The sequence below is a fragment of the Ornithodoros turicata genome, chromosome 1 (assembly GCF_037126465.1).
Source record: "Ornithodoros turicata isolate Travis chromosome 1, ASM3712646v1, whole genome shotgun sequence".
Lineage (NCBI taxonomy): Eukaryota > Metazoa > Arthropoda > Arachnida > Ixodida > Argasidae > Ornithodoros > Ornithodoros turicata.
Window position 1 is genome coordinate 21,660,590 of NC_088201.1, and position 26,085 is coordinate 21,686,674.

The 26,085-nt window shown below is 45.5% G+C and overlaps 1 protein-coding gene across 8 annotated transcripts in view; it reads left to right on the forward strand.

Moving 5' to 3' along the window:
* Positions 1–25,434, forward strand: part of LOC135377616 (probable nuclear hormone receptor HR38) — a 54,850-nt gene extending 29,416 nt beyond the window's left edge. For 4 of the 8 annotated variants that reach the window (XM_064610161.1, XM_064610163.1, XM_064610164.1 and 1 more), the window contains 11 exons: positions 2,302–2,452; positions 4,392–4,656; positions 10,169–10,320; positions 17,570–17,871; positions 17,943–18,488; positions 18,925–19,123; positions 19,202–19,331; positions 19,490–19,650; positions 19,715–19,914; positions 23,233–23,411; positions 23,474–25,434. In XM_064610161.1, coding sequence (XP_064466231.1) covers positions 10,297–10,320; positions 17,570–17,871; positions 17,943–18,488; positions 18,925–19,123; positions 19,202–19,331; positions 19,490–19,650; positions 19,715–19,914; positions 23,233–23,411; positions 23,474–23,730 — 1,998 coding nt within the window. In that variant the 5' untranslated portion in view covers positions 2,302–2,452; positions 4,392–4,656; positions 10,169–10,296 and the 3' untranslated portion in view covers positions 23,731–25,434. Of the gene's footprint in view, positions 1–2,301; positions 2,453–4,391; positions 4,657–10,168; positions 10,321–17,050; positions 17,485–17,569; positions 17,872–17,942; positions 18,489–18,924; positions 19,124–19,201; positions 19,332–19,489; positions 19,651–19,714; positions 19,915–23,232; positions 23,412–23,473 lie in introns of those variants that run through there. The other 4 variants (XM_064610157.1, XM_064610159.1, XM_064610158.1 and 1 more) reach the window with 4 other exon arrangements.
* Positions 25,435–26,085: the final 651 nt, after the last annotated feature.

A 26,085-nucleotide genomic window follows, 5' to 3' on the forward strand; every position in this document is an offset into this window, starting at 1 on the left:
GTGGTGGAGTTTTTGTGAGATATAACAAAGCATTGCGGGGTATTTTACGGCGCCACCTTCATCTCGTCTGATCTCGCGCTTTGCACGCCTTTACTACCTTAGCTGGAATATGGCTCTACTATTAAAAACTCGCACCACGAATATAACTTCACAAAGGTTTTCCTGTTTTTGTGACAATTAACATAACTGCATAAGTGTCACAAGGTGATCGCGGTGCTAATGAAAGAGCTCGGCCTCACAGAGGTGGACAAGGTCACGACAAACACTCTTCGGGAATGTGCGTCCTGGGTCGACTTCTAAGGGAACTATGACGACATATGTCTGACAGCGTCTGAGGAGAACCCAGGAAAAACCTCAGACAGCAAAGCCGGCACCGGGATTCGAACCCGGGCACCTCCCAGTCTCAACGTGACATGGCCAGCATGCACGCTAACCACTCAACCACGCGAGCTGGTATAAGTGTCACAAAAAGGCGCACGCCTCCCGTTCTCAACAAATCAGGTGCGAGAACGATGTCATTCGGCACGACGGTTGGTGAGGATGCGGTCAAGCTCTGTTTCAACATTGGAGAATATATGGAAGAAAAAAAGTAGCTCAGCCTGTCAGATCTCATGGGCAACAGGACCATTTCCAGCTTGTATTTCTTGACACAACGTATCCTGCACCCTTATTGGTTCAACGCATTACACGCTCCTAGCCATTCATCATTCCTCTCCTAATTTGTTGAAAATGAGAGGCGTGAGCTTTGCTGTGACACTTTACATTTATGTCAGTTGTCATAAAAAAAATAAAAGAAAAAAACGTACACCCTCCTCTCTTCTCGAATCAAGAGCGATAACAGCGGTATCTTCCTGCGCAGTGGTTTGCCTTGAGCGTGTTACGTAGCGAAGTTCTGTTGTCGGAGGGTGCGTTTCAACATTCAGATTTCAGTTTTTGCGCTCCTTGAGTTACGCAACCTTCAGTTTTTACGCTCTATTCTCGAGTGTACATTTGTTGCCCATTCTGTTCACTCGGTGGAACACCCTCACCTGTGATCACGCAGGAGATCACCCAGTATCCATGTCCCATGTACAGACAATATCTGGACAAAATGACTATACACTAATCAAAATGCACATACGTAGTTTCACAGTGAGTCATATTTTCATATTTAGATGCGTTATTTTATATGCTTTGTGTGTCGCCAATCTCAGTGTTTTATGCTATGGAAGTCTGTCTCACTCAGCTCACTTTTTTTTTTTCGCAATTTAACATTCTATTGTGTATTCACCACGTTTTTGTGTTTTTATATTATACGACAAAAATACCGTATGACAATCACCTTCTGTTTTCCAATGCAGGTCTTTGTTAAGTAAGTCTGCAACAGGACCTTAAGTTTGACATCGATTAAAACGCAATGACGCAATTTAGAGTTGTAATGGCCACATCGCCGCTGAGGCCGCACACTTCATGCCGGTTAGTCGCGTGTCTTATGCGTGATATTGCTCGCCATGGAACTCCGGAGCATGCTGTGAAATAGCCCTTGCAACAACAACAACAAACAAGTGATGATGATGTAGTGGGATGTTTCGCCGCTGAGACGGCACCCTATCCCATTGCTTGAGGGGGAGAATATGGTGAATGATGATGAATGTTCAGAGTTCACGCAGGAGCCCTGTTGCTGCTAAAAAGACGATGACGGCTTGAAGAGCTCGTAGCTGATGCGCTGGGTTGGCCGGAGGCCAGATTGTACAGTCAAACTCCTTTACAACGAAACTCAAGGGACAGCAAAAAAAAAATTTGCAGTAAAGGTATTTTCGTTAAAAAGGATGTCCATTATTGGACCTATAGGGCTCCAGCGGGACCGCAAAAAAATTTGCCGTAGTGGTATTTCCGTTAAAAAGGTGTTCGCTATAAAGGAGTTTGACTGTACTTCATTCCCTACATTCTCCGTGTCTCACAGTACCACTACAGCACCTGATATAACGCTCGTTATAAAGACTTAACATCATAAACGTCGTTGACCGACGCTATTACCCATTCGAGCCGCAGCCACAGCATTTCTACTTCTGCGTGACCGTACAGATGATGCGTTAGCTGACCTTTTTCTTTCTTTTTGTTTACCCACAAACGCGTTTTGGAGTAGCCAGTTCTGACTGGGTCGGGACTAACCTCTCCATATTTTTCTTTCTTTTCCAATCCAATCCAATCCAAAAGTCAAGAATGTCAATGAACACTAATAAAATTTTTAAAAAGAAAACAGTTTATTATCAGTCTTCCAACGCTGTGCGTTTTGTTTTTTCGCATGTCAACTCAAAACAGCTGACTGGACCGAGGGGCGTGACCCGAAGTTGCTGACTCAAGGCGAGCCTCTCGTTTGTCGCTGAAGTAATCGCTGTGGACGTCACGAAATCTGGCACGAGTTCAGAAAGTCTCAAGGGTACCAGACGGTGCATGACGTGAGCATAGTACGGTAAGCGTGGTGGGAGGGAACCACTTTCACAACGGGTTCGTTGTAATTTCCAGTTACGAGGGGCCCGATCACGTGCTCCCTTCCTGTTTGCTTCAAATCGTGTTTCCTGTATTGAATCCAAGTGTGTATTGGCGCTTCGACTCCCGTTTTTGTTCCTTTCGCATTCGTACTTCGTGGCCTATATGATAGTATTCATTTTGTTTCTTTCCTATGTTGTTCTTTAGCGGACCAAATACTTGTCAAACTCTGGAAAGGTTCACGTTTGAAGTTCTCAACGGTGATATCAAAGATATAAAGTTTCGATCCCTGCACACCTCTGTGCTAATTTTGCAATGAGTGTTAATTTTGGCATCAGCGCATTTTTGGCGACGTTTGTCACGCGTTGTTATCGCAACGATCCTGAGAGGTTACTCAGTGATTTATTTCGATGCTAAACTTAAGTTAATGATAATAATGTTTAAACAAAATACAGAAACCCACACTGAAGATTTTTGTTTAAGTTCAATTTGTACAACCTTTCGCGTGGAGGTCCACGCTTCCTCAGGTTCTTACCTGAGGAAGCGTGGACCTCCAAGCGAAAGCTTGTACAAATTAAACTTAAACAAAAATCTTCAGTATCGGTTTCTGTATTTTGTTTATGGGATCTACATGACTTGACTCCCCTCTTCGTATACGCTTCTCATAATAACGTTTGTGAGAAAGGCGTCAATAATTTCACGCTTACTTTTAGTTGCACGACAATTAACGCATATACAGCATATATACAGCTAGTCTCCTCCATGTATCTAGCAAGGATGCAACATTCGGAAAGCTCCGATGAGCTAGAGGGTACCTCAACACATCTTTTTTATGCCCAATACATTGAACTATTGAACTCATCATGTGAATAACTATCGTACACTGATGCTGTGCATGATGCTGAATAAAAGCTACGTTTCTATTTGGCTCTTGTGGCGCTCATGTCATTTGATGCGTGCTTTTAAACAGCAAGTACAGCAGGACTCTTGCAGGGGGAGCCTGTACAGCAGGAGCCTGCTTCTGACACCGTTATATTGTCTGTATAACAGTGGCGTTGCCTATTGTTCGAAGCTCTCCGAAAATGCTAAAGGACCAGGCAGTAAAACAGCGATGGTAGCTGATATCGAACATCATTTGAAATTATTCCCTGCACAAAAGACATGCAGTGTTCATGAAGCGTGAAAAAATTGAGGTGATGGCGCACACTATGATCCCACTGTCCAAGCTGCTCCCTCTGAAAGACACCCTCATGCCTCAACCTTTCAATTGAATGTGGCTTGTGCAGAGTAATGTCACTTGACGTTTGGTTTCTTGGCTTTTAATTTTGGGAAAGCATGGTGATACTACTCGCACTAAGCGCCACTATTCAAGAGCGCACATTAATGAGTCTGTATTCAACCATCGGCCACCATTATGCGCCTAAGTGTCTGCAGTTCATCATGCGGTACGCTGGTTCCGGTAGCCGTAGTATCTGGCACTGATTCAGACGTTAAGTATGCAACTCACGAGACAGTGTCATCCATATAAAAAAGTGGAGGTGTTTGTTTGGGTCCATTACGTATGCTCTCTGGCTCTCATTCTAATTGACCATGACGTCCGTATTTGAGTTCCGGCGGCTGCCATTTATGGACATGAAAGGCGGCTCGACAAGTTTTCGCCTTTGTTTTTGCTGGCAGAGGAGTATCACGTGGACCTCCCGCTGCAACCTTGAAAAACGCCTCGGGAAGCCCGGCTTGGCTTTCCTTTTAGATTTTGCGCCAACGCATGCGCGATGGGTGCCATCGATCTCCGTAGCGTAAGCTCGTACTCTACGTGCCGGGACTGCAGTGTTACGATCACAACCACGAGCGCCCGTGACGTTGTCCTTGACGTCAGGAAGCATGGCTCGCTAAGTGACGTCGCGATATGTGACGTCACGTAGATGGCGCGGGTTGGTGCGGAAGGTGGTCGTCGTCGGCCTGACGTCACGCCCATCCTCCCTTCGTCTTGCTCCGCTATAAAAGTCCAGGGCTGAGCTGGGCCACCGATTTGGAAGGGTGCAGTTGCCTCACGAAGCAAGTCCATGATCCAAAGCTGACTTTCTCTGCCAGGCAGCTCAGGTGGGCTGCGTGCTATGAACACTGCGACGGTATCGCCGGATAACCTACTCCCGGAATAACACGTCAACGACATTGGACCACAAACCAGTAAGTGCTTCATATTTCAGATCCAGGGCCACCAAAAGCTGGAACGATTTCGCTCAGCTGGTCTGGGCCAAACTGCTCCTCTTTGGTGATACCACATTAAGTGTAGCGCGAGTGTAGCGTCTTTCAGATTGGATTTCCTTCCGGGAAACGTACCTAGTTTTCTCGAACGATATATGGTGATAGTTGTGAGTACTGTGTTCTATGCAGGTGATGATTACTTGTTACCGCAGCATTCTGTATGCTACATTCTGAAAACAGAACTTGACTGCACAACACGCCCAATCGCGAGCAGCATTTAGTACGGATTCGCTCAGGTCGAGGGGTGTACGCCAGTTCTGTAAAACTTGTGTTTGTGTAAAGTGTTACAGAAAAAGGTGTACGCCTCCCGCTTTCATAAATCAGAGTACAGAGCGATATCATTCTGAGTGCTGATATGCCGTGCGCGTGTTATGGGTCAAGTTCTGTTTTTAAAGTGTACCAGCAAAGAGTGCAGCAACTTGTAGTACATCAGGAATTCAGGATAAAGTACAACACTGTTTTGTCTTCTTCTTTTTTCGTTTTTGCATTCTGAATTTCGTTTGTGTATAGTTCATCGCTAGCCATTGTATTCATTGACTGAATTCGTTCATCGAGTCCACTAAGTAAAATGGTTTCTACTATACTGGGGGGCATCTGGAACCAACAGCAAGTTCGTTGACGTGTTGGCCTCACTTTTATGGCATTTCTGATCGTTACGTTTCATTTGTCGTCTCCCAAACATGTGGAGACGGGTGATTCTAGGGTTTTGTCCGAAAGGCGGCACCATGTGCCTCATTGACCCGGGGTCTCGGTAGATTGTATTAATGAAGTATCATATAGGTGGTCTGACTAGTGGAACATTCCTGATGGTCATACCATAAAATGCACGCTTGTTTGTCATCCATCGAATATGAGAAGTATGGCCGCAGTGGCACTTAAACGCAATTTTATTGGTGTGCCTTCTTCCTTTTCTCCTTTTGATTCACCCGACTCACGCGCCGGGCAGCTGTTTTGGGGGCTGGAGATGGCATGAACGTGCGCAACTGACGTCACTGGGTTTGCGCGGCCAATCACCGACGCTGCCATGACGCTCGGGTGACGTTGGTGCACGTCATGCCCTCTCACCGCACTGCTCCAAGATTCTAAATATATTGAGTGTGTAGTGACGTCAGTACGTTCGACCGGTCTATTCTGAGCACTCATGTGTAGGGTCGGGAGAGTCAGCTCAGCTGGCAGACTTCGTCCCAGGCCGGTTAGGCTTCGTGGCTTCAGTTTGCGTTGGACAACCATTCGCGTCTGTAGCGCGTCTGCAGTGGGCATGCTTTTCCTGGAAGAGGGTCCTGCTTGTGTTGTGGGTCTTTCGTTTGTCATCCACAGTCGTCGTATCATCAGCCGATTCGTTTTCACTTAGCTTCCTCCATTTCCTTCCTTCTTCTGTTTTTATTTTATTTTTTATTGTAGTATTTCACAAGTGTTCGCGCAATAATTTGTGACCTTGACCTTGAATTTGTCGAACTGTCTTACACTGCCAAACCGATCGTGTTCGCTAGGCACAGGACTCCCCACTCGCAGGCATGATCTTCGATGGCATTTCCTTTGAAATGTCTTTGTCTGTTCTTAGTAATCAACTCGAGATGTTCCGCGAATTGTGGCCGTATATTTCGGGTAGATCGGTGCCTTCGGCTTGCGCTCGTTCAGCCAATGCTTTCCCGCAGTGTCTCCGGGCCATACCAAGGAAGCCGTGTGGAAAGCCCTTCAAGAGTTGCTCTCTGGTCCTGGTGCTGGAGGTTGCGCCTTTCTCCTCTGTACGACGCTTTTCTTAGAGGCTTGGTTGCCCCCTTTCTGGATGGTTTCCCATGGGCCTTGTTGCCGCCTTCGCGTGTCTACACTGTATCCCCTGGACTTGTATTAAGACAGTCTTACAGTGTCAGCAACATCTTCACTCACTTACTATGCCATCATTTACTATGGCCTGTGTAAATCGGCTTCGGTTTGGTTCGCCGATCATTTAGAAAGTCGCTGTTTGCACTTTGGCACCGAGGAGTTGTTTTCGTTTTGTCGTGAGACAGTAATCTGATTCTATAGACTTCCCCACTTTTTACGGTCTTAGTATATTGGAAATAGTAGAATTCGCTCCAGGAAGCGTGCGGCGATCTTTCATGGCTGTTCGTACACAGTCATCCACTGTTCACATTCAAAGCGACGTTCATTCAAATTTTAACAAATCGGAAGAAAAAGTGACCCCCATTCTGAATGACGGTTGGCTGTGGGCACGTTATACGGTAAGCCTACATTTTACGCTCGAAAAACAGAACTTCACCGCATAGCACGCTCAATGCCAACGTGTAACAAGGTTTCGAGCATTGTGAATACACCCTCCGCTGTCTTCTTTATTGAGTGGCATTACAGATTAGTGTACGGTGATCTCATCTTTACACTCTAAAACAGAGCCGTCACGAGGCCAACTTCAGCCTGGGGAAAGGTGACCGTGAAGCACCCCCTCCCCCTCTAGAAGCACCGTGAATTTACGTATTTGTTCTTCATCTAGCTACGTACATGTGTGTGTGTGACCTATAACATAAATGCACAGTGTCCCAAAAAGGCAATCGCCTATCATTTTCAAGGAGCCACACTCTAAAAACAGAACTTCGCCGCATAGCACGCTCCTATCCAACCATCATCCGGAATGACAACGTACTCTCCCTTGATTTAATGAAAACGTGTGTGTGTGGAGGGGGGGGGGGGCGTACGTCATTTTTCTGGTAATTATGAATTGCATAATGCCACAAAAATGGCGTACGCCACCCGTTTTCGGCAAGTCAGGGGAGAGAACGATATCCCTCTGGATGATGGTTTGCTAGGAACGCGCTATGCACTCTTGAAAATGAACTATAGTACGCTCCTAGCCTAGCCCATGTTCATCCCGAGTGACGTCGTTCTTTCCCCTGATTTGCTGAAAACGGGGGGCGTACGCCATTTTAGCGGCATTATGCAGTTCAAAATTGCCACAAAAATGGCGTACGCCTCCAGTTTTCATCAAATCAAGGGAGAGAACGTTGTCATTCGGGATGATGGTTGGCTAGGAGCGTGCTATGCGGTGAAGCTCTGTATTTAGAGTATGTGGTGAAGTTCGTTTTTAGGAGAGCAGGATAGAGAACAATATCATTCGGAATGATGGTTCTTTAAGGGTAGGTTATGGCAAAAAGGTTCCTCGGTCGTTCGGAGGCAAATGTCGGTACAGTTCCCTATGAAGTTGGCCCAGGGCGCCCCCCAAGCAGCATGCCTCCCTATCAGGCCACCAAGCAGCTCGGCGGCACTACCGCACCCACTGCCTGTGTTTTTACGCTCTAAATACAGAACATCACCCGATAACGCGCTTAACGCCTATAATCTTAAAAACAGAAATTCACCGCTTAACACGCTCCTAGCCAACCAACATCCCGAATAACATCGTTTCCTCCTCTGATTTGTTGAAAATCGGAGACGTACGCCTTTCTGGTGCTTATGCAGATATGTTAGTTGTCACAAAAAGGCTACGCCCCGCTCTCTTTTCAATTCAGAAGTGATAACTGTACACTGTTAAAACAGAACTTCACCACATTGCACGCTCCTAGCCAACCATCACACCGAATGATATCATTCTGTGCATTGATTTGTTGAAAATGGGAGGAGGCGCCTATCTGGGACAGATTATCTTGTCCCAGATAGGCGCCTCCCCCCTGGTTTGAACAAATCATGACACAGAATGATATCATTCGGTATGATGGTTGGCTAGGAACGTGCTATGTGGTGAAGTTCTGTTTTAACAGTGTACACTCTTAAAAATGAACTTCACCGCATAGCACGCTCCTAGCCAACCATAATCTCAAATTATATCGTTATCTGCCCTGGTTCGTTGAAAACGGGAGGTGTACGCCTTTTTTGTGACAATTATGAACCGCATAAGTGTCACAAAAAAGGCGTACGCCTCCCGTTTTTAACAAATCAGGGAAGATAATGATATCATTCGAGATAGTGGTTGGCTAGGAGCGTGCTATGAGGTGAAGTTCATTTTTAAGAGTGTACACGCCGTTCATTCATTCCACTGATTTGTTGACAACGGGAGGCGTGCGCTTTTTTGTGACACTTATGCAGGTCATAATTGTCAGAAAAATGGCGTACGCCTCCCGTTTCCAGCAAATCAGGGGAGAGAACGATGTCATTCGGGATGATGGTTGGTTAGGAGCGTGCTATGCGGTGAAGTTCCGTTTTAAGCGTGTATCATTCGTCACAATGGTTGGCACAGAGCCTGTTCTGTGGTGACGTTCTGTAATTTGAGTGTGCCAGCACTCACGAACGATAGCGATCTGTCTTGTTCTTGTTGAAAACGGGAGGTGCACGCCTTTCCGTAAAACTTTACGTATATACGCACAGTGTTACAAAAATGGCGTAGGACCCCCTCGCCTTCAGTAAATCAGGAGACAGAGAGATAGCATTCTGAACTCTGCTTGGCCTTGAGTGTGTTATGCGGTTCTGTTAAGTTCTGTTTTTAGATTGTACCAGCATTTAGTGCGTCTGTATCCTGTTTTACTGAGGACGAGTGAGATACGCTAATTTTGTAACACCTGGCGTTTGTGTAAAGTGTTACAGAAAAGGCGTACTCCTCCCTTTCCATTTTCTGTGTTCCGCGAAAAAAATGCTGCTCGTATAGAGTGTAGACTGCATAACAGCTCACGGTTAAAAACTCGTTTAAAAAGCAACAGCCTAGAACTATGACGAGGTAGATTAAGCGTATATACTTAAAAACGTTGAGGTCATGGCACGCTTACATCTTCGCTGAATCGCATGCTCCAGACGATATTAAAATGAACGTTGTTTTGTAAGGCACTGGTCTTCATGTCTCGCTGTGCGTTCCTTCTCCACTGTAACGTTCCGTGCATATTTAGGGACTGAAGCGTTGAGAAAGCCCCCTCAATTCGGTTTGCATGTCTTCACATCTCTACATGGTGTTACAGACTCTGACTTGGAGTCACACTAGAGTTGGTTGAGTCACACGCGTATCCATCGAAGTATTCGCCCCCTTATGGGTTTATCGGAACTTCCGTAGATCCAGCTCTTATCGCTGCGTGAGTTGTCCATGCGGTGCCAGCCTCATTCATGTTGTCATTTTAGCGTCCCGCGTTACCTTCTTATGTGGCGACATATGTGAGTATGGCGAAACCAGTTGTCTTATTTCTGTGTCTTTTCGATGTCCTTTGTTTTTGCGTCTTTTTCCACGAGCACGTTCCATGGTGATGCAGGATGTTGCATGTCTAATGAACGAGCTGGTCAAATGTTATAGATAGAATGGCGTAGATGCAGGTTAGCTGGTGGATAAGCCTTCGTGTTGTGTTGTTTACGTGTCTTGCCCATCGCTCATGCTTGCCTATCATGGTCAAATGTTTCTTTCTTGACTCGACTGAATGTCTTCAAGTGTAAGAAATGCTCGATTAAATCCCTCGTTGGTACCTTTCAGCCCTCGCGGTGTCTGAGCCGGAAGAAGAGGCCAGCCCGAGTGCAGGTGCCAGTACAGCAGAGCCCGAGCCCAGTACGGAGTCCGTATCCCAGACCGAGGCAAGGCCAAGCACAGACACACCGGGCGCAATGCTACTTCTCGAGTCGCCACAGGTAAACCATCGTGCTTCTTAGACTTGTATCTATTTACGCCTCATGTTTCTGCAACATGATACAATGCCTACTCCAAGTTAGGATACAGTCTTTTCACCTAAACTTAACAATAACTGTGCGAGACCAACGAACTTCTGCGCTCTTGAAGCAGAGGTTGCTGGTGATGGTGACGACACAAGTTTGCCGTTGTTGGCCTCGCTCGTGTGGGCAGTGTCACGAGCCACGACTTTAGCCAGGATGAGATGAGATGAGATGAGAAGCAGAACTTCAGCACATAACACGCAGAAGGCCAACCATATTGCACAGGATGATACCGTTTTTCACTGCTGATTTGTGGAAAGCACAGGGCGTACGCCTTTTTGTGACAATTATCATAACTACATAAGTGTTACAAAAAGGCGTACACCTCCAGTTTTCAACAAATCAGGGAGGAGAACGATGTTATTCGGGAAGATGGCTATCTAGGAGCGTCTTACGCGGTGAAGTTCGGTTTTAAGAGTGTTACTGAGAGTCCCGCAGGACGAGAAACGGACAATATTTCAAACATAGATTTTTGTTCTTCTGGGGGAAGTCTCTGTTCGAAATATCGGCGGCTGTTTCGCTACATTTTCTACCTTTCTATTGTAATAAGCCCAAGAGAACCTCACAGCATAACAGGCTCAATGCCAACCAGCTTTTGGAATTATATGGGCTTTGTCTCCTGATTTGACGAGAACGAGGGGCGTACGCCATTGTTTAAACATCTTGCGAACATGTAAAGTGTTAGAGAAAGGCGTACGTCTCCTGTTTCCAACAATTGGAAGACAGAGCGATATCATCGTGAATGCTGGTTGGCCTTCAGCATGTTATGTAGTTAAGTTTTTTTTTTTTTTTTAGAATGTGGTTTGAGGAAACAGCGGAGCGTACCTCTCTCATTTTCAACAAATCGAGAGAGCGAACGGTATCATTCAAAATGACAGTTTATTTGGGTTAGAGCGTAGACGTCTCAATGTGCCAGGAACAGCGTGTCAGGGAAATTTTTGTGTGCAATTTTCGACGAGAGGCACCTGATATTCCGACACTTTGCTACAGTCTCAAATGGAGCTTACGCACTCTTAAAAATGAACTTCACTGCATAGCATGCTCCTAGCCAAGTATCATCTCGAATGATATCTTTAGCTGTCGTGATTTGTAGAAAATGGGAGGCGTACGCCTTTCTGTGACGCTTATGCTGTTCATAATTGTTACACAAAGACGTAGGCCTTCCGTTTTCGACAAATCAGGGCAGATAACGATATCATTCGAGATGATGGATGGCTAGGAGCGTGCTACGCGGTGAAGTTCATTTTTAAGAGTGCAGCATAACACACCTATACACTCTTAAAAATGAACTTCACCACAGAGCACGGGCCTAGTCAACCATCATCCCGAGCGACATCGTTCTTTCCACTGATTTGCCAAAAACGGGAGCGTACGCCATTTTTGTGGCACTATGCAGTCCATAATTAGCACAAAAATAGCGTACGGCTCCCCCCCCCCCCCCCCTTCCGTTTTCATCAAATCAAGGCAGAGAACGTTTGTGTCATTCGGGATTATGGTTGACTAGGAGCGTGCCATGCGGTAAAGCGCTTTTTTAGAGTGTAGGGGCTAGGGCTAATTTATATACTGTGCATGATGATACCATTATCGCTGCATGCCATTAGGGAACAGACAATTCTGAGATTCTTCTGAGACAATTCCTTCAAGAACGCGTATACGCCTTCTATTTTTAACGACTCAGAAGACAGAATGATCTCTCTGAATGGCGAGTGGCTTTGAACGCGTCATGTAGTGATGTTGTGTCTTGAGAGTCTTTAAATTGGGGCGGCGAAACGCCGACTATCATTTACCGTACCAAGGGCTATCAATGCCAATACCTTACGATATTGCTATCGAGTGCACTTTCCAGTCTGTATAGGTACAATTGAAAGTTATTTAGTAGAAGAGAACAAAGCATTCCCGTATTTGCCGCCCTCCGGTTTGGACGGCCATCCTGGGTTGTGACCTTTAAAGGAGAGCTTCAGAGCCCTCTGTTGCAAGTAGCTTGAAGCGCGCACGTGATCCCACGCAGTAGTAATCGTCTTCCTCTCATGCTCCTTTATCCGCAATGTGCAATGCACATTTGCGACTCGAGATCAAACGTCTTCGTGATAAAGCACTTCCGGATACTTTTCCAAGATGGCGCTGAATTTGACTATATGCTTAGAGTTGCTGCCTCTCGTGCGCAGCCTCCATGGCAGTTCATTCAAAGAGTGGGCGGTTATTGCAGTATGCTTCGTGCCGTGATTCGCTCCATGAAGATGCCGATGCCGAAATTCAAGTCGTCCATCGGTGGGCCCACCTGATGCCACCAACGGCTTAGCAGCATCAAAGCAAATAAAATGAGCAATAGACCGCAGGTATGGGCGCCTTTTTCAATTGGTTAGAGCTCACCTGCAATCGCGTCCAATGTCTGTAATGCGTGGGCAAGCTTCTCTGGCGCTGATGGTGCACCATCAGAACTGTGGGAACTCCACTGGGGCTCTCTTGAACCGTAACGTGGCAAATGTTTAGATTGCATTCTCACAGCAGCGTTTCGCTGTACAACATGATTAGGGCCAACCAACATGGAAAACAATGTATTTCTTCTTGTTCGAAGTGACTGTGATTCTTAGATCCTCAGGTGACATTTTGTATATCTGAAAGTATAAGTTGTCTAAATGCAAGCTTGGCGTCCTCAACTGCGATTTTAGAGCCGAGGGTTTGGCATTCGATAAAATCAAGTTGCAAGCTGTGCAAACCTTCCCGATCTTTTTTTATACGCCTTTATCGAGTTAACGTAAACAGCCATCTCCATGGGCCATTTGCACTGCAAACAGACTGATAAGGAAATCCAGGATTTGTGCAAGCGATATGCTTCGGGGCGAGGAAAGCGTTGTATAGATGCACATTTCTTCGTATTGAGGTTCATTAGTGGTCGGGAATGTTCGTAAGTTCAAGTAGATGAAGTAGATCAAGTAGATGAAGGAATGGTAACGACAAAGCAGCAAGGGAGTACCCACTCTTGGTGACTTTACACACTCCTCAAGTAGGGTTTCATTCTTGGCCAATCGCACAGGTGATGCGAACTGGCAAGCATTTTTGTCTACATTCTAAACACAGGACTTGACCGCGTAACACGCTCAGACCCAAACGTCGTTCAGAATGATATCTTCTCTTTCCTCATTTGATGAAAATGAGCGGCGTATACGCCTTTTTGTGGCAATTTGGATATGTGATAAGTTCCTCTGAAAGGCGTACGCCCCGCTCTTTTCTAAAATCAGAAGCTTAACTTCTTGATAAACTTCTTCTTAACTTCTTATGCGGCGCACAGCGTCTTGTGCGCCGAAGTTATGTTCTTAGAATGTCAGTGCAGCTCAATGATAAAGCGAAATAATTCACGCATGTCGCTACGCGATTTACAGAAAGTTCTGGGGTTTCATTCGTTTTTTTTTTTTTTTTTTGAAGCGTTTCTGGAACAAGCGATTCATTCCCTCCGTCAACGAAATAACAGATGCATTCTGAAAGCTGTAGCCAGTACCTTTCCTGTCGCCACTGTTTTGCTCAAAGGCCGGTAGGCTTGGGGTAGAGACAAAAGGTAAGGACAGGGGAAGAAGTTGAGAACTGGTCTGACCAATGTGACCCTGTTCTTGTCTTCAGTCCTCACGCTTATGGCTGGGAAAGTAACCTGTTGTTGGTCCACGTCAGTCCTGGTGTGTAGCACATCCAGTAGTTACATGCATAGAGGACGCGGGAATAAGAAAGCATGTCAAGACGATATGATAGAACGCTTTACTACCTAGTCTACTCGCGTAACCCATATAGGATAATTTCTCTGGAAATAACGTCTGCAATGCCGAAGTATACGAGGCACGCATGAACAGCTCTACACTCTAAAAACATGACTTTTAACTGACTAACTATTAATATCTAGAGAGGTTATGGAGCTACGTGGTAATTATGGTGAGCACCTGCAGCTGCATTTTTTTTTTAAGCTACATAGTAGACAAGCCTGAGAATGGGAAGATACGAAGAACACCACACCACACAGCTCAGTGTTGCTGTTCGTGTTTGCCCATGTTCGGGCTTGTCTGCTATGGAGTTTATGCACCAGCTTGCCTGCATTTATGCCATTTGATCTGTCATATTTCTTTTAAGCTCCTGCGTGTAGTTGTGAAGAGATGACTTGAACGTGTGAGCCTCTGGCATGAGTGTCACGGTTTCCTTCAGCGTCTTCCTTTTATGTCAGTGGAGTATGGTCTAATAGCGGTTGACGATACCGCTGTCATTTGACAAAGCGCAGAGGGCTTTTGCTTATTGCTGTGGGCAGGGCCAGTAACCAAACAGTCTGCAGAAACTGAGGTCGCGAGTCAAGCTGTTCAAGATTGTAACAGAACTTCACTGCATGACACGGTCAATGGCAAGTAGCATTCACAATGATATCACTCTGTCTCCTGATTTCCTGACAACGAGGGGCGTACGCCAATTTTGTAACACCTTGCATACATGTAAAGTGTTACAGGAAAGGCGTAAGCCCCCCGTTTTCAACAACCTGAAGATAAGGACGTCATCTTTCTCGTGCTGGTTGGTCATGAGCATATTATGCGGTGAAGATATGTTTTTGGAGTCATAAATAATTATCGTTTCTGGTATTGTTGGGTAGTTGAGGAACCTGTGTCATAACAGCGTTTTGATCGGCTCACACTGTAGTGTAAACTTTTACGTTTGGGTCGTACACGGCATGAGCAATTCCTGCGTTTCACAAGGCATCATCACTATGGCCGTGCTTTAAGACACATGTCTGCATGTACTGTGGACCTTCGAATTGTTTGTGTTATGACAGGTGACGGTTGGAACATAGCTAGGTTCCGAGGATTCAGGCTGAGATTTTTTGTCTCGACAATGGGACATATAGGAACGACCATGAGCATGTCCAACGATGTCTGGTGGTATAAATGTGATCGCTAATAGAACTTGAAATAAAAGCGCTTAGTAAAGTTCAATGGTAATGACAATAACGATTGCTTTGTATTCTTTGCACGTTTTTGCCTCGAGTCCTTCAATGACGGAACCACTTGACGAAGTCACCTTTCCAGGTTGCCATCTCTAATGTTAGATGGCTGCTGCATACAAACAACTATCGCACTCTTATTCGTGCTTCTTCTAAGATGTCGTCCTATCTTCAGGTTGTTGAAAACGGGAGGCGTGCGCCTTTCCTGTAATACTTTACATGTATGCAATGTGTTACAAAATTGGCGTACGCTCCTCGTTGCCAGCAAATGAGGAGACACAGCGATATCATTGTGAATGTTACTTGCCATTGAGCGTCTCATGCAGTGAAGTTCTGTTACAATCTTGACCAGCTTGACTCGCGACCTCAGCTTCTGCAGACTGTTTGGTTACTGGCCCTGCCCACACCAATAAGCAAAAGCAGCAAAAGCCCTTTGCGCTTTGTCAAATGACAGCGGTATCGTCAACCGGTATTGGACCATACTCCACTGACATAAAAGGAAGACGCTGAAGGAAACCGTGACACTCATGCCAGAGGGCCACACATCAAAGTCTTCAGCAACCAGCATCACATACTCTTTCGTTTTTAATAAGCGCGTGCACTGTATACTCTGGCTCATGACGTACGATGTACTGTTTGCGACATACTTGTCTGAAATCTTCAATTAGTGGTTCAACAACCCGTAGTGGTTCTGTTGCCTTCGAAGGGGTCGTACCAATACCGTGTTTGAAGGTGCGCCGTATGCCGCAAGATTCTATTAGTCAGGAGCAATAATCTTGCAACAGCTGGAGATTTCAGATAACATAGACAATCAGACAAGTATGTCGCAAGCAGTACGTACGCAACGCCAGATGTCACCACGCATTCAGACACACAGGTCTGCAGATCCAAGGTCTGCTTGACCAGAGGGTGTTACTAAAGGCATAATACATGTCTGCTTTATCACAATTAACTGATGACAGTGTTATTCTCAGTAGCGTACACATAGACGCACCAAGACTAGAAGCTTTTACTACACGATGTGTCTTTTCTTCTTTTTATTTCTGTGCACTAAACTATTATTCATGTTACGCACGTGAAAGGAAATTTACGTTCACTATAATTACGGGACGGATCTCTCATTCATTCATTTTATCATCATTTATTTTATCATCATCCTCTGATTTATGCAACCTTGCAGTTTGGTCTAGCTTGCTTGCAGCTTCCTCTGTGGGTTAATGTGTCTCTCTACAGCTTGTAAATAGTGCAATGTTGACCATGCATAAAATTTCCAAATTTAACTTTTTTGTTCGCCACATGTACAAGGAACGACTGCAGGGTTGAGTATATACCATGTACCTCGCAAGTAACAAATAAAAAAAAGTACGGCCTATTATACATCAGTTTTGATTGTGCAATTACCTGTTTTTACAATTCACGGCCAGGTGCTCCTCCGATAGAACCGTGCATGAAACTTACAGAACGTATAAGCCCTACTTCATCACCGGAGTTTAATTTGATATATGACACCTGTAGGTGAAACGTTTGTAGTTACGCTACAGGTAGCAGCATTGTGCTAAGCATTAGCACGTATAGGTCAACCTCGAGTGATTACTTTTTGTTCCAAGGACTTAACAAATACTGAAAAGTGACGCATGCCTTCCCGTTTGTTGAACGTCGTATCCTGTTGGGTTGCCCAGATGTGCATTCAGTGCAACGCTTTCCTGTTAGAGATGCGATACATCATTATGCGTCGCTCAAATGCCGTTGGGCTTTCAAGATGTCATGTGGAAGCTCTCTCGATGTCCAGCTCGAGCCCCATGCTACAGCTTGCGAGGGATAATTCTTGTTTGTATTGTTGTTGACGTTTCTTGTTCTCTTGCAAAATCCAAGTCTAGATCGAAGATGAAGCTGCACCTGGGCCTTAGATTTTTGTTTGTTTATTTCTTTCGAATGCATGGCATTGTGTTGCTGCAGCTGCAAAGTGAAATTTGTAACAAAAATTGTGCTTCAGCGTTGCGTTCACCGTTTCCTGAACTTGTTTGATTTGATCCTCACTCCTCTGGCGCAAAATGTTAGTTGTAGACAGTTTCCTGGGTGCACGGGCTGCTCAGCCTTGCAGTTGCTGCTGGACGCCTGTACGCAGCCAACGTGTTCTATGCTATATTGCTTAAATTACAGTGCGTTCATTATGGACCTCGCGTCATTTCTTTCTCGTTTCAGAGCGCACCGTTAAGTTCATCCAGTAGCCTCTTACACGCCGACTACCTCTCGTCCTCGTTCACAGCCGAGGAGACCTTCTCGTTGAGCGAGGAGTTCAAGCTCCCCGGTCTCGATATTGTGGGAGCGCAGGTTCCTTCAGAGGTATTCAGCGACGTCTCCTCTTACCAGGAGATGTTCCAGTCAAGCTTTCCTGGTGTTAGCAGCTCACCTATTTCGGACCAGCCAACTCCTTTGGCCCCTCTCAGTATACCACCCACTAACCCATCTGCCCTGCCAAGTTTCGAAGAGACTTATTCTCCCAGGTGGGTGTCGCTCTCCTTTTCTTGAATGTTCCGTCATCGTTTCTCTCACTGGAGACTTGCCTTCGTTCCAGGTACAGGCGGGACATTACTCATTCAGGTGTATTCTCGTTCAAATTTGAGGAGCTCCGGCCTGAGTCCGAGCTTCAAGAGTCCGGAAGTCCGGAGTCATACCAAGTGTCCGTCGGCGGCTTTTCACCCAAGCCTCAAGCCTCTGGTTATCGGTCATTCACTCCGCCTACTGCACCCATGTCCTCATCAGGTTCCCATTTCTACAAGGGGGAGGTAGACGCTCCCGCCTACCAGTCCTCGGAATGTTACGTTCGATACCAGGGTGACCAGCGAGAACACGCCAAGCCTGGTTTCTCAGGCTACCTGCAAACAACTCCATCGTCGCCAATATACACCAAGAGTGTCGCTTATGCCGGCGAGCAAATGCCGTCAACGTCCGCGGCCCCTTCAGAAAGTACAACTTTCAGCATGGCATCGGGTTCATCGTCTTCAATGACGTCCTTTCCCGGCGACCTCACTCCGCCGCTGACGAGCCCCAGTTCTTCCTGGACTAGATCTAGGAAGTCATCGCTGTCCTTGCCGTCGCCCCGCTCTTCTTCAGAGCTGAGGTATGTCACTCACTGTCACGTATATATAAAGAGCTGTTTCCCATGATTATATTGATGGACAGAAGAACGAGTAAATTGTATGGGCACATGTCGACTTTGACTGTTTACCTAACTTGTCGGGCATGTTGGACAATTCTGTGGTGGCCTGGCCTTGCGATAGTCTGTGGTGGCTGAGCCTACTTCATATTATATTGCTATATTACTTTTATCTTATGTGAATAGTGATGCATGCATAAATTAAGTATTTTGCGTGTGTTAGTTTAAGAGGTTTTCTTTGTTTTTGTTTGAATTTCCTTTTGTAACACAGGTTCCTATTGAGTTTTTGCTCCTTTGTTTTGATCTTACAGCTTGTCTCGCTCATTGGTATCCGCAGTTCGCGTCAGTTATTCTAATACTACCAATTATAAAGTGCATCCCATAATGGCTTCCATCTTAGACGGCAATCACTCACACACAGTGCTGCACGAACTCCATCAACTTCAACTGCAGCCACCACTGCAGCCACCAGCTCAAGCACGTCTTCCTCATCAACACCACCAACGCCATCGTCACAGTTGTGTGCAGTGTGCGGAGATAATGCCGCCTGCCAACACTACGGCGTGAGAACTTGCGAAGGGTGTAAGGGCTTCTTCAAGGTACGTGTTCAATCCCACCTGAGTCAAAACGTCATTAGTAGCGTCCGCTATATGAGGTTTCACTTTGTTGACTTTCAGAGAACCGTTCAAAAAGGAGCGAAATATGTGTGCCTTGCCAACAGAGATTGTCCCGTAGACAAACGAAGAAGAAATAGATGTCAGTTTTGTAGGTTTCAAAAATGCTTGACCGTAGGCATGGTCAAAGAAGGTAAGCTGCCCCGGTAGCACTTTGCATAATATTACTTTGGATATTACTAGGTCCTATTGATGTTTGTAGTGTTAATAAATTTTCCTGTATTATATGTTACTTCGGTTCTAGACCAAGTACGATACTCACTGACTTAAGATATGTCTTCCCGCTTACAGTTGTCCGGACGGATAGCTTGAAAGGCCGTCGCGGTCGATTACCTTCAAAGCCGAAAAGTCCACAGGAATCGCCGCCATCTCCTCCTGTTAGCCTCATCACTGCTCTCGTCAGGGCCCACGTAGACACCTCGCCTGACATTTCAAATAGAGATTACTCCATGGTAAGTTGCCCTTCACGTATTTCTTAACCTCTGGTTCCTGATTTGTGATCGTTTTTTATTTTAGTGCCGCGACCTTCCCATTGAAGAGGGTCGGAGGACGGCTGCTGAGGTACAACAGTTCTACACCCTTCTTACAACATCCGTAGATGTCATTAAGACCTTCGCGGAGAAGATTCCTGGTTTTAGTGACCTTGAAAAAAGTGACCAAGAGCTCCTCCTGCAGTCGTCCAGCTTGGAACTCTTCGTGCTGAGGCTAGCCTATAGGTGAGCATCCGTCTCGTGTGTCATATTTGCTGATGGACAGTTTTCTTGTGCGGCTGCGCAACATTGCGAGTTCCACAGTTACGCCTAACCAGTGGTTTCTTCACGTTAGACGCCTGCTGCATGAAGTCTGACGATGCAGTACTGACTTTCCCGTAGCATGCACCCATATAGGCCAAAACTACTTTATATATTTCATTCATGTACTTTTGACTCTTTGACTTGTACTGTTGACTTCACCTCCGTATTTTACATTGTTTTACGATTTACAATTCCCTGCGCGACTTGACCGTGCCTGTACGTGCTTCATAAGTGTCTGAAGGCGGTATAGTTGGCACATCGCATCAGAATAATTGAAGCAGCCAAAAATACGGGACAGGAGGAGAAGACACACTGTGTATGTGTGTCCCTTCTCTCCCTGTCCCGTGTTTCTGGCTGTTTCAGTTATTCCGCCTGTATGTGCTACTTCCTTGCTGTCTTGCCGTTGATAACACCGTGAAAGCATTTTGGGGGGAATAATTGAAAATTCGCGACTTTACGTCGCGAGAGAACTAGTATCTTTTGGAGGGGGAATATATATTTATTGAAAGGAAAGGTCTGCTAGTATCTTTTGGAATTAATACATACTGCTGTTGTTTTCTCAAGAAGCTAATAGTAACGAACTTAGTGGGAGAAGCCAAGCTGGCTGGTATGAATCTGAAGAGGGCAACACATCCTCCAGTTTGAGGAACGGGAAAGATGAACAGGGAAGCCTGTTCTGTCTCGTCCGCTTCGTTCCGCTCTTGTCTTCTTGGTCACCTTTCCAGTTGGTCAGACTCAACGATATGTTGCCCACTTCAACGAAATATAGTTAGGAGTGTCCACACAACCATCTTATTATACCGTTTCATTTGAATTAAAGACCTCTTCGTCGGACATAAGAATACCGCTATTTCTTCGTTAGCTACAGGCATGCGAAAAACACGGTGTACTGCTGATTAACTATCTCTCTGCGCACCATATAACGCGTCATCATGGAACGGATACTTATCGCTTTTGTGACATGCTGCTTTAATACGCTGTCTGCGAAATTTGTTAGTGCACTTGGGGTCTGTTGATACTCAAATATTGCGCGTTTATGTACGAATATGTCCTTTCTGACTTAAACGCGTGTGTTCTGATACAGAAACCAAGTACGTCTAGTCATAACGGGGGCACGCAGGACTACTTATTTGCCATTAACCCCGCATGAATGATAGTGTCGATGCAAAAATGAAACTGTAGCTGTCAAGACAAGTAATCTAATCAGCTGTCCTTCTGTTCAACTGACCTCTGTGTGCAGAAGCAGCGGAATAGATCCCTTGTATAGCGGCTGTACGCGATATATATTCAACGCGCAAGTACTATAATTTATCTGTCTTATTTTGGGTTTTTCTTGCTTACATCCGCGTGTGTAGCACAAAACGAAAATGCAAAAAAAAAAGCATATTTCAAGTTTCTTGCGAAAGATACGGCACAAGCTATGCATAGCTGAGTACTACACGATTATATATAGTCGTGTGGTACTCACCTGTAGTACCGCTCTGTAGTCATCGCAAGTGTCGTATACAGTCTGATGAACGCGGCAGGATACTTAATATCGAAACTTAGAACACGTCATCAAAGTAGACAGATATACCTCTTCCTGTCGTAAAAATTCACCGATACGCAGAAAAAATAAAGTAGACATATATTCATACAAGCTGCTTTCTCCTGCTGGTAGAGCTCGAGTTCATCGCGTTTTTTCTTTTCGTATTTCCGATGATTACGTTCATTTCTTTATTTTGTGCTCGCTTTTTCGATGCACGCTGTCGACAAAAGCCTTTCGGCCATGGTTATCAGGCCATTGTCATTGCCTTCGTGGAGCTGAGGTGTAATGCCTCCCCACTATTGGGAGTGGCGTAACAACAAACCTATTGTGATGTCTTGCAACAGCCGGTCTTACAATCTGGCTTTGGGCCACCAAAAGGTACCCACCAGCAGTACAAGGCCGCCGATAAGGATGTGGTTTACTACAGAAATTTGAGGCAGTTGGTGTAGACCACTAATGATGTAGTCAGCACCCAAGGAACTCGCACATTGTCCTTTCTTTCTGTCTTAGTCCCTTCTGCGCTAATTACGCCGTGAGAAGGATGTGGTCACAATTAGAGGCCATTACACCTATCGTTTAGAAGAGGCATTGCTCACGCCTTGTAATTTAGCTGGCGCTGCCAAAGCTACCTATAGATCACAGGGCCTGTTGGAGTTTGGCACGTCCATAATATGTGCGACTCTTGGCAGCTAGATGGGATCTAGAAGAATTAACAGAATATTTATATAGAAAGCTGCTTTTACTGCGTATACATATGCAAGATGACACAAGAAACACGACAGTCTGGGAAACTCTTAGATAGATAGATAAAGTAAAAATTTATTGCGAGCATTTTCCCGGTGCTTCGGATAAATTCCGTAACACGGAGCCACGTAGGCACCATTCCCTTGGTGCGATGGACGTAAGAGCCCTGGGAGAATACTGCGTGCAATTGGGCGGACGTAACGCGCGCACCAACTGACAGTCGTTGAGTACCCGTGGAAATTACGCATTGGTCCCCCCCCCCCCAATTCATCAGGTTAAACATTAGGTTTCCTCATCCCTCGCTACGCGCTTCGACAGAGAACCCCCTCCCCAAAGTGGGGGGTCTGGATCCGCCCCATGCCCCATCCGTGCCCCATGGGCACCTTCGTTGTGACGGCCTCGTGCGGAGTTGACCACTCCGGGTGACCTCAACCTCAGCGACGTGAAATCTCCATGCCAAGAAGTTGAGAGTCAGTTGCGAATCTCTTTGAGGCACATACTGGCGTTTCGCGAGCGTATGGCGTGATTTCCAGATGTGGATCTCATGTACCGAGATGTGGTTTTCGGAGTGTGGCGTCACAGTCCATTTTCATACGACATGCGGGTACAAGTTATTTAGACACGCCGTCTCATGATCTCAGTTGTCTCGTGACGTAAACCCCCAATTATTATTATTATTATCATACGACATGCAACATTCAGTAAGTGCACACATAATCTAAAAATAGTCTGTTGGGCGCTGTAGTATTTCAAACCGATCGCAGTTTCGCAGCAATATCGGCACAGATGCTAACGAGGTGATGTAATATTGACTAAGAGCTCCGAACTGGCGTAGAGCGAGTCTTAGACATCTCGGGCATGTCCCCTGTTCTGGCCTGTATTTTGAGGGTACACGAGTTGTTTCGATGAAGCATACCTTAATCTGCGGCACGGTTGAAGCAAGAGTTTATTCTGTTTCTGTTTCACAGAATACGGCAAGATGACGAGGAGTTCACGTTTTGTAACGGCGTCGTATTACATCGGACCCAATGCGAGCGAACTTTTGGTGATTGGCTGAACGCGATTTTGGACTTTTCTCGAAGTCTTCATGCCATGCAGATGGACATCTCAGCCTTCGCTTGCCTTGCAGCCTTGACCCTGGTCACAGGTAAGTGCTTGGCAGCTTAAAGTTGAGTGCACGGGGGTCTAATTGTTCCCCGTTTTTATCAGAGCGACACGGGCTCAAGGATAGCAGCAAGGTGGAACAACTTCAGATGAAAATTATTGGATCGTTACGGGACCACGTGACATACAACAGCGAGGCCCAGAAGAAGCCCCATTACTTCTCGCGAATCTTAGCGAAGTTGCCAGCCCTGCGGTCGCTCAGCGTACAGGGTCTCCAGAGGATTTTCTACATGAAGCTGGAGGATTTGGTGCCTGCACCTCAAGTCATAGAGAATATGTTTGTCTCGAGCCTTCCCTTCTAGAGGGTCATCCGGGCCTCATTAATGGACCACGAATGGACTTTAGTGTGTGTGAGACTCGTCTGCTGTTGAACACTTTCGTTTTCGTCCTATAGTAGTGCAATTCTCTTGTTACGGAAGACGTCTAGAAGGCCCTCAATAATGACTCATGTGATAGCAAATTGAGTTATTGCTTGTATCGCGCGTGTGGCCGGCCAGCATTTTCACCATGCATTTGCTTCCTTCCCATGAGACACCGTTCATTTGAATACACGTGCTTCACGATCATTTTATCTATATTTATTCTAACCATCGTCACATACGCAACGATGCTATAGCGATGGTGATAATGTATTCAATAATGCCTCTGGAGGCACCAACCCGTTTCTTCTATTCCTATCACACCTAGTCCCCTTTTGCTTTTGTTTAAGTTATCTCGAAGCCAACAACACTAGTCGTGTACAATGGATTGGTAGACGTTTTGAAGCAGCTCCCAAAAAAGCAGCTGCGTTATTTACGCTTGTTGTAAGATTGACTTTAGTAATGCTACAGTATCATTTTATTTTACAACCTCTTCTAGTCAAATGAACTGTACTTTCGGTACAGCGTTTTATTGTACTTTATTGACATTTGTGTGTTGTAAACGTGTCCTATTGTCATGCCTATTAAAGTTGAGCACACTCATTCTCAAGGGCATTCTCGGAACATACCACTCGGCAGCCCATCAGGACAATCCACATCTTGGACATTGAGCCGTGGGGTGCCGTTGGCAAGTCGCGTTTGCCGTCGTGTTTTTGTGTAGAAGGAACACACAGTTCAATATGACATTCTCTCTCTTTCAAGTCATCACTGCCTTAAACGACATTCCACTCATGTTGCGTTAACGACGGTCGACCAACAGCTCAGCATTCCTGTGCGATGTACATCGTTTTCATTTCATTGTCACATAAAATGGCCGCACAAAAGAAGCAAGAAAATACTTCATGTACACAACCCCACTGTACTGTAAACATGTTCGCGAAGTACATCGCTGATGCAGTTTTTGCACTCAGCCTGCGGGGTCCTATTGGGTAATACTCGTTTGTAACGGAGATAAAAAAAAGAAAGAGAAAAAAACGGAGCTTTCGCTATGAATCTCAACGAAACCGTACATTGTTTCAAAATGAAATTCCTAAGTTTTTCTTCACACACTGCGATCGCGGACCGATTTGTCATGTACAAGGAGAGAGGCTTCCTCATCACAGTACTAATGCTCTTTATCACAAAGAGATACGCTTCTAAAAGAGCATGATTTTGGGCGTAGTATCTGTTGCGCAATCAGGCTTTCCCCATCATGGAATTCGTGGGTTTAGATTGCCTCTCGATGACCAGCGGAGCTGCTGAAATATTGTCTGTATGCAAACCAGCCGGGGTGTTTCAATCATGTCCATAAATTTCGTCGATCTACTGCGCGTTTGATCTCATTCTTTACGATAGCCTTCCGAAGTTGCCCCACGTGTCGACGCGTTTCATGACATAGCCATCACAATATTTTACTGTCACCATCCTTTTCAGTTTTATCTTCTCCGTGGTTTTCACATTTCGCGTGCCGGTTATTCGGATGCTCTTTGAAAGATTTGTGACTGTGCGTTACCTCACAGATTGTTGTATATCGACTGATTTGTTCCACTGTTTTACTTGGATGAACCTTTATGAAATACGTAAGAGAAATACAAAATTGTTGCTGTTCTCATGTTGTCCTGCATTTTATTTGTTGTTGTGCACACATTTTTTTTGCCGTACCATATTGTTCCAAGATACGTGTTTCTGGAAAGCTGCATACGTCCGCCGTGTCTGCGCGTTCATCTCCATATCAACTCAAGCACATAACACACTGAAGAAACGTCACGGAATGACACCGATATCACTCCTGATTTGTCGAAAGCGCTGGACAGGCGCCCTTTTGTGCCAATTAGCATAAGTGTCACAAAAAAAGACGTACGCCTCGCGCTCTCAATAAATCAGCCTGGGAGAAAACGCTGTCATTCGGGATGATTGCTGGCTACGAGCGTGTTGTAATACGGTGAAGTTTTGTTTAAGAGTGTGCCTTCGAACCGTTCCGCTAATTTGTTATAAAATGCGGGGACAGATGCGGTAATAGGATAGTTTGCTGCTTAACACGGTAAGACCTATCCGGTGCCCTGTGGTCTGGTGCTTGGTTTTGTTCCCCGTGTAGGATCTGCGGTATACCTAAAAAGTCGGTCTAATTTCGCTTATTATTTGGGACGCTATATCTCTCGTTTATTAACCACGATTTTCTCTTCTTTATTATTTTTACGGCAAAATTATATTTTTCTGATTTACACCTATGCAAAAAAATTCCGCCTGAAGTGTACGAAA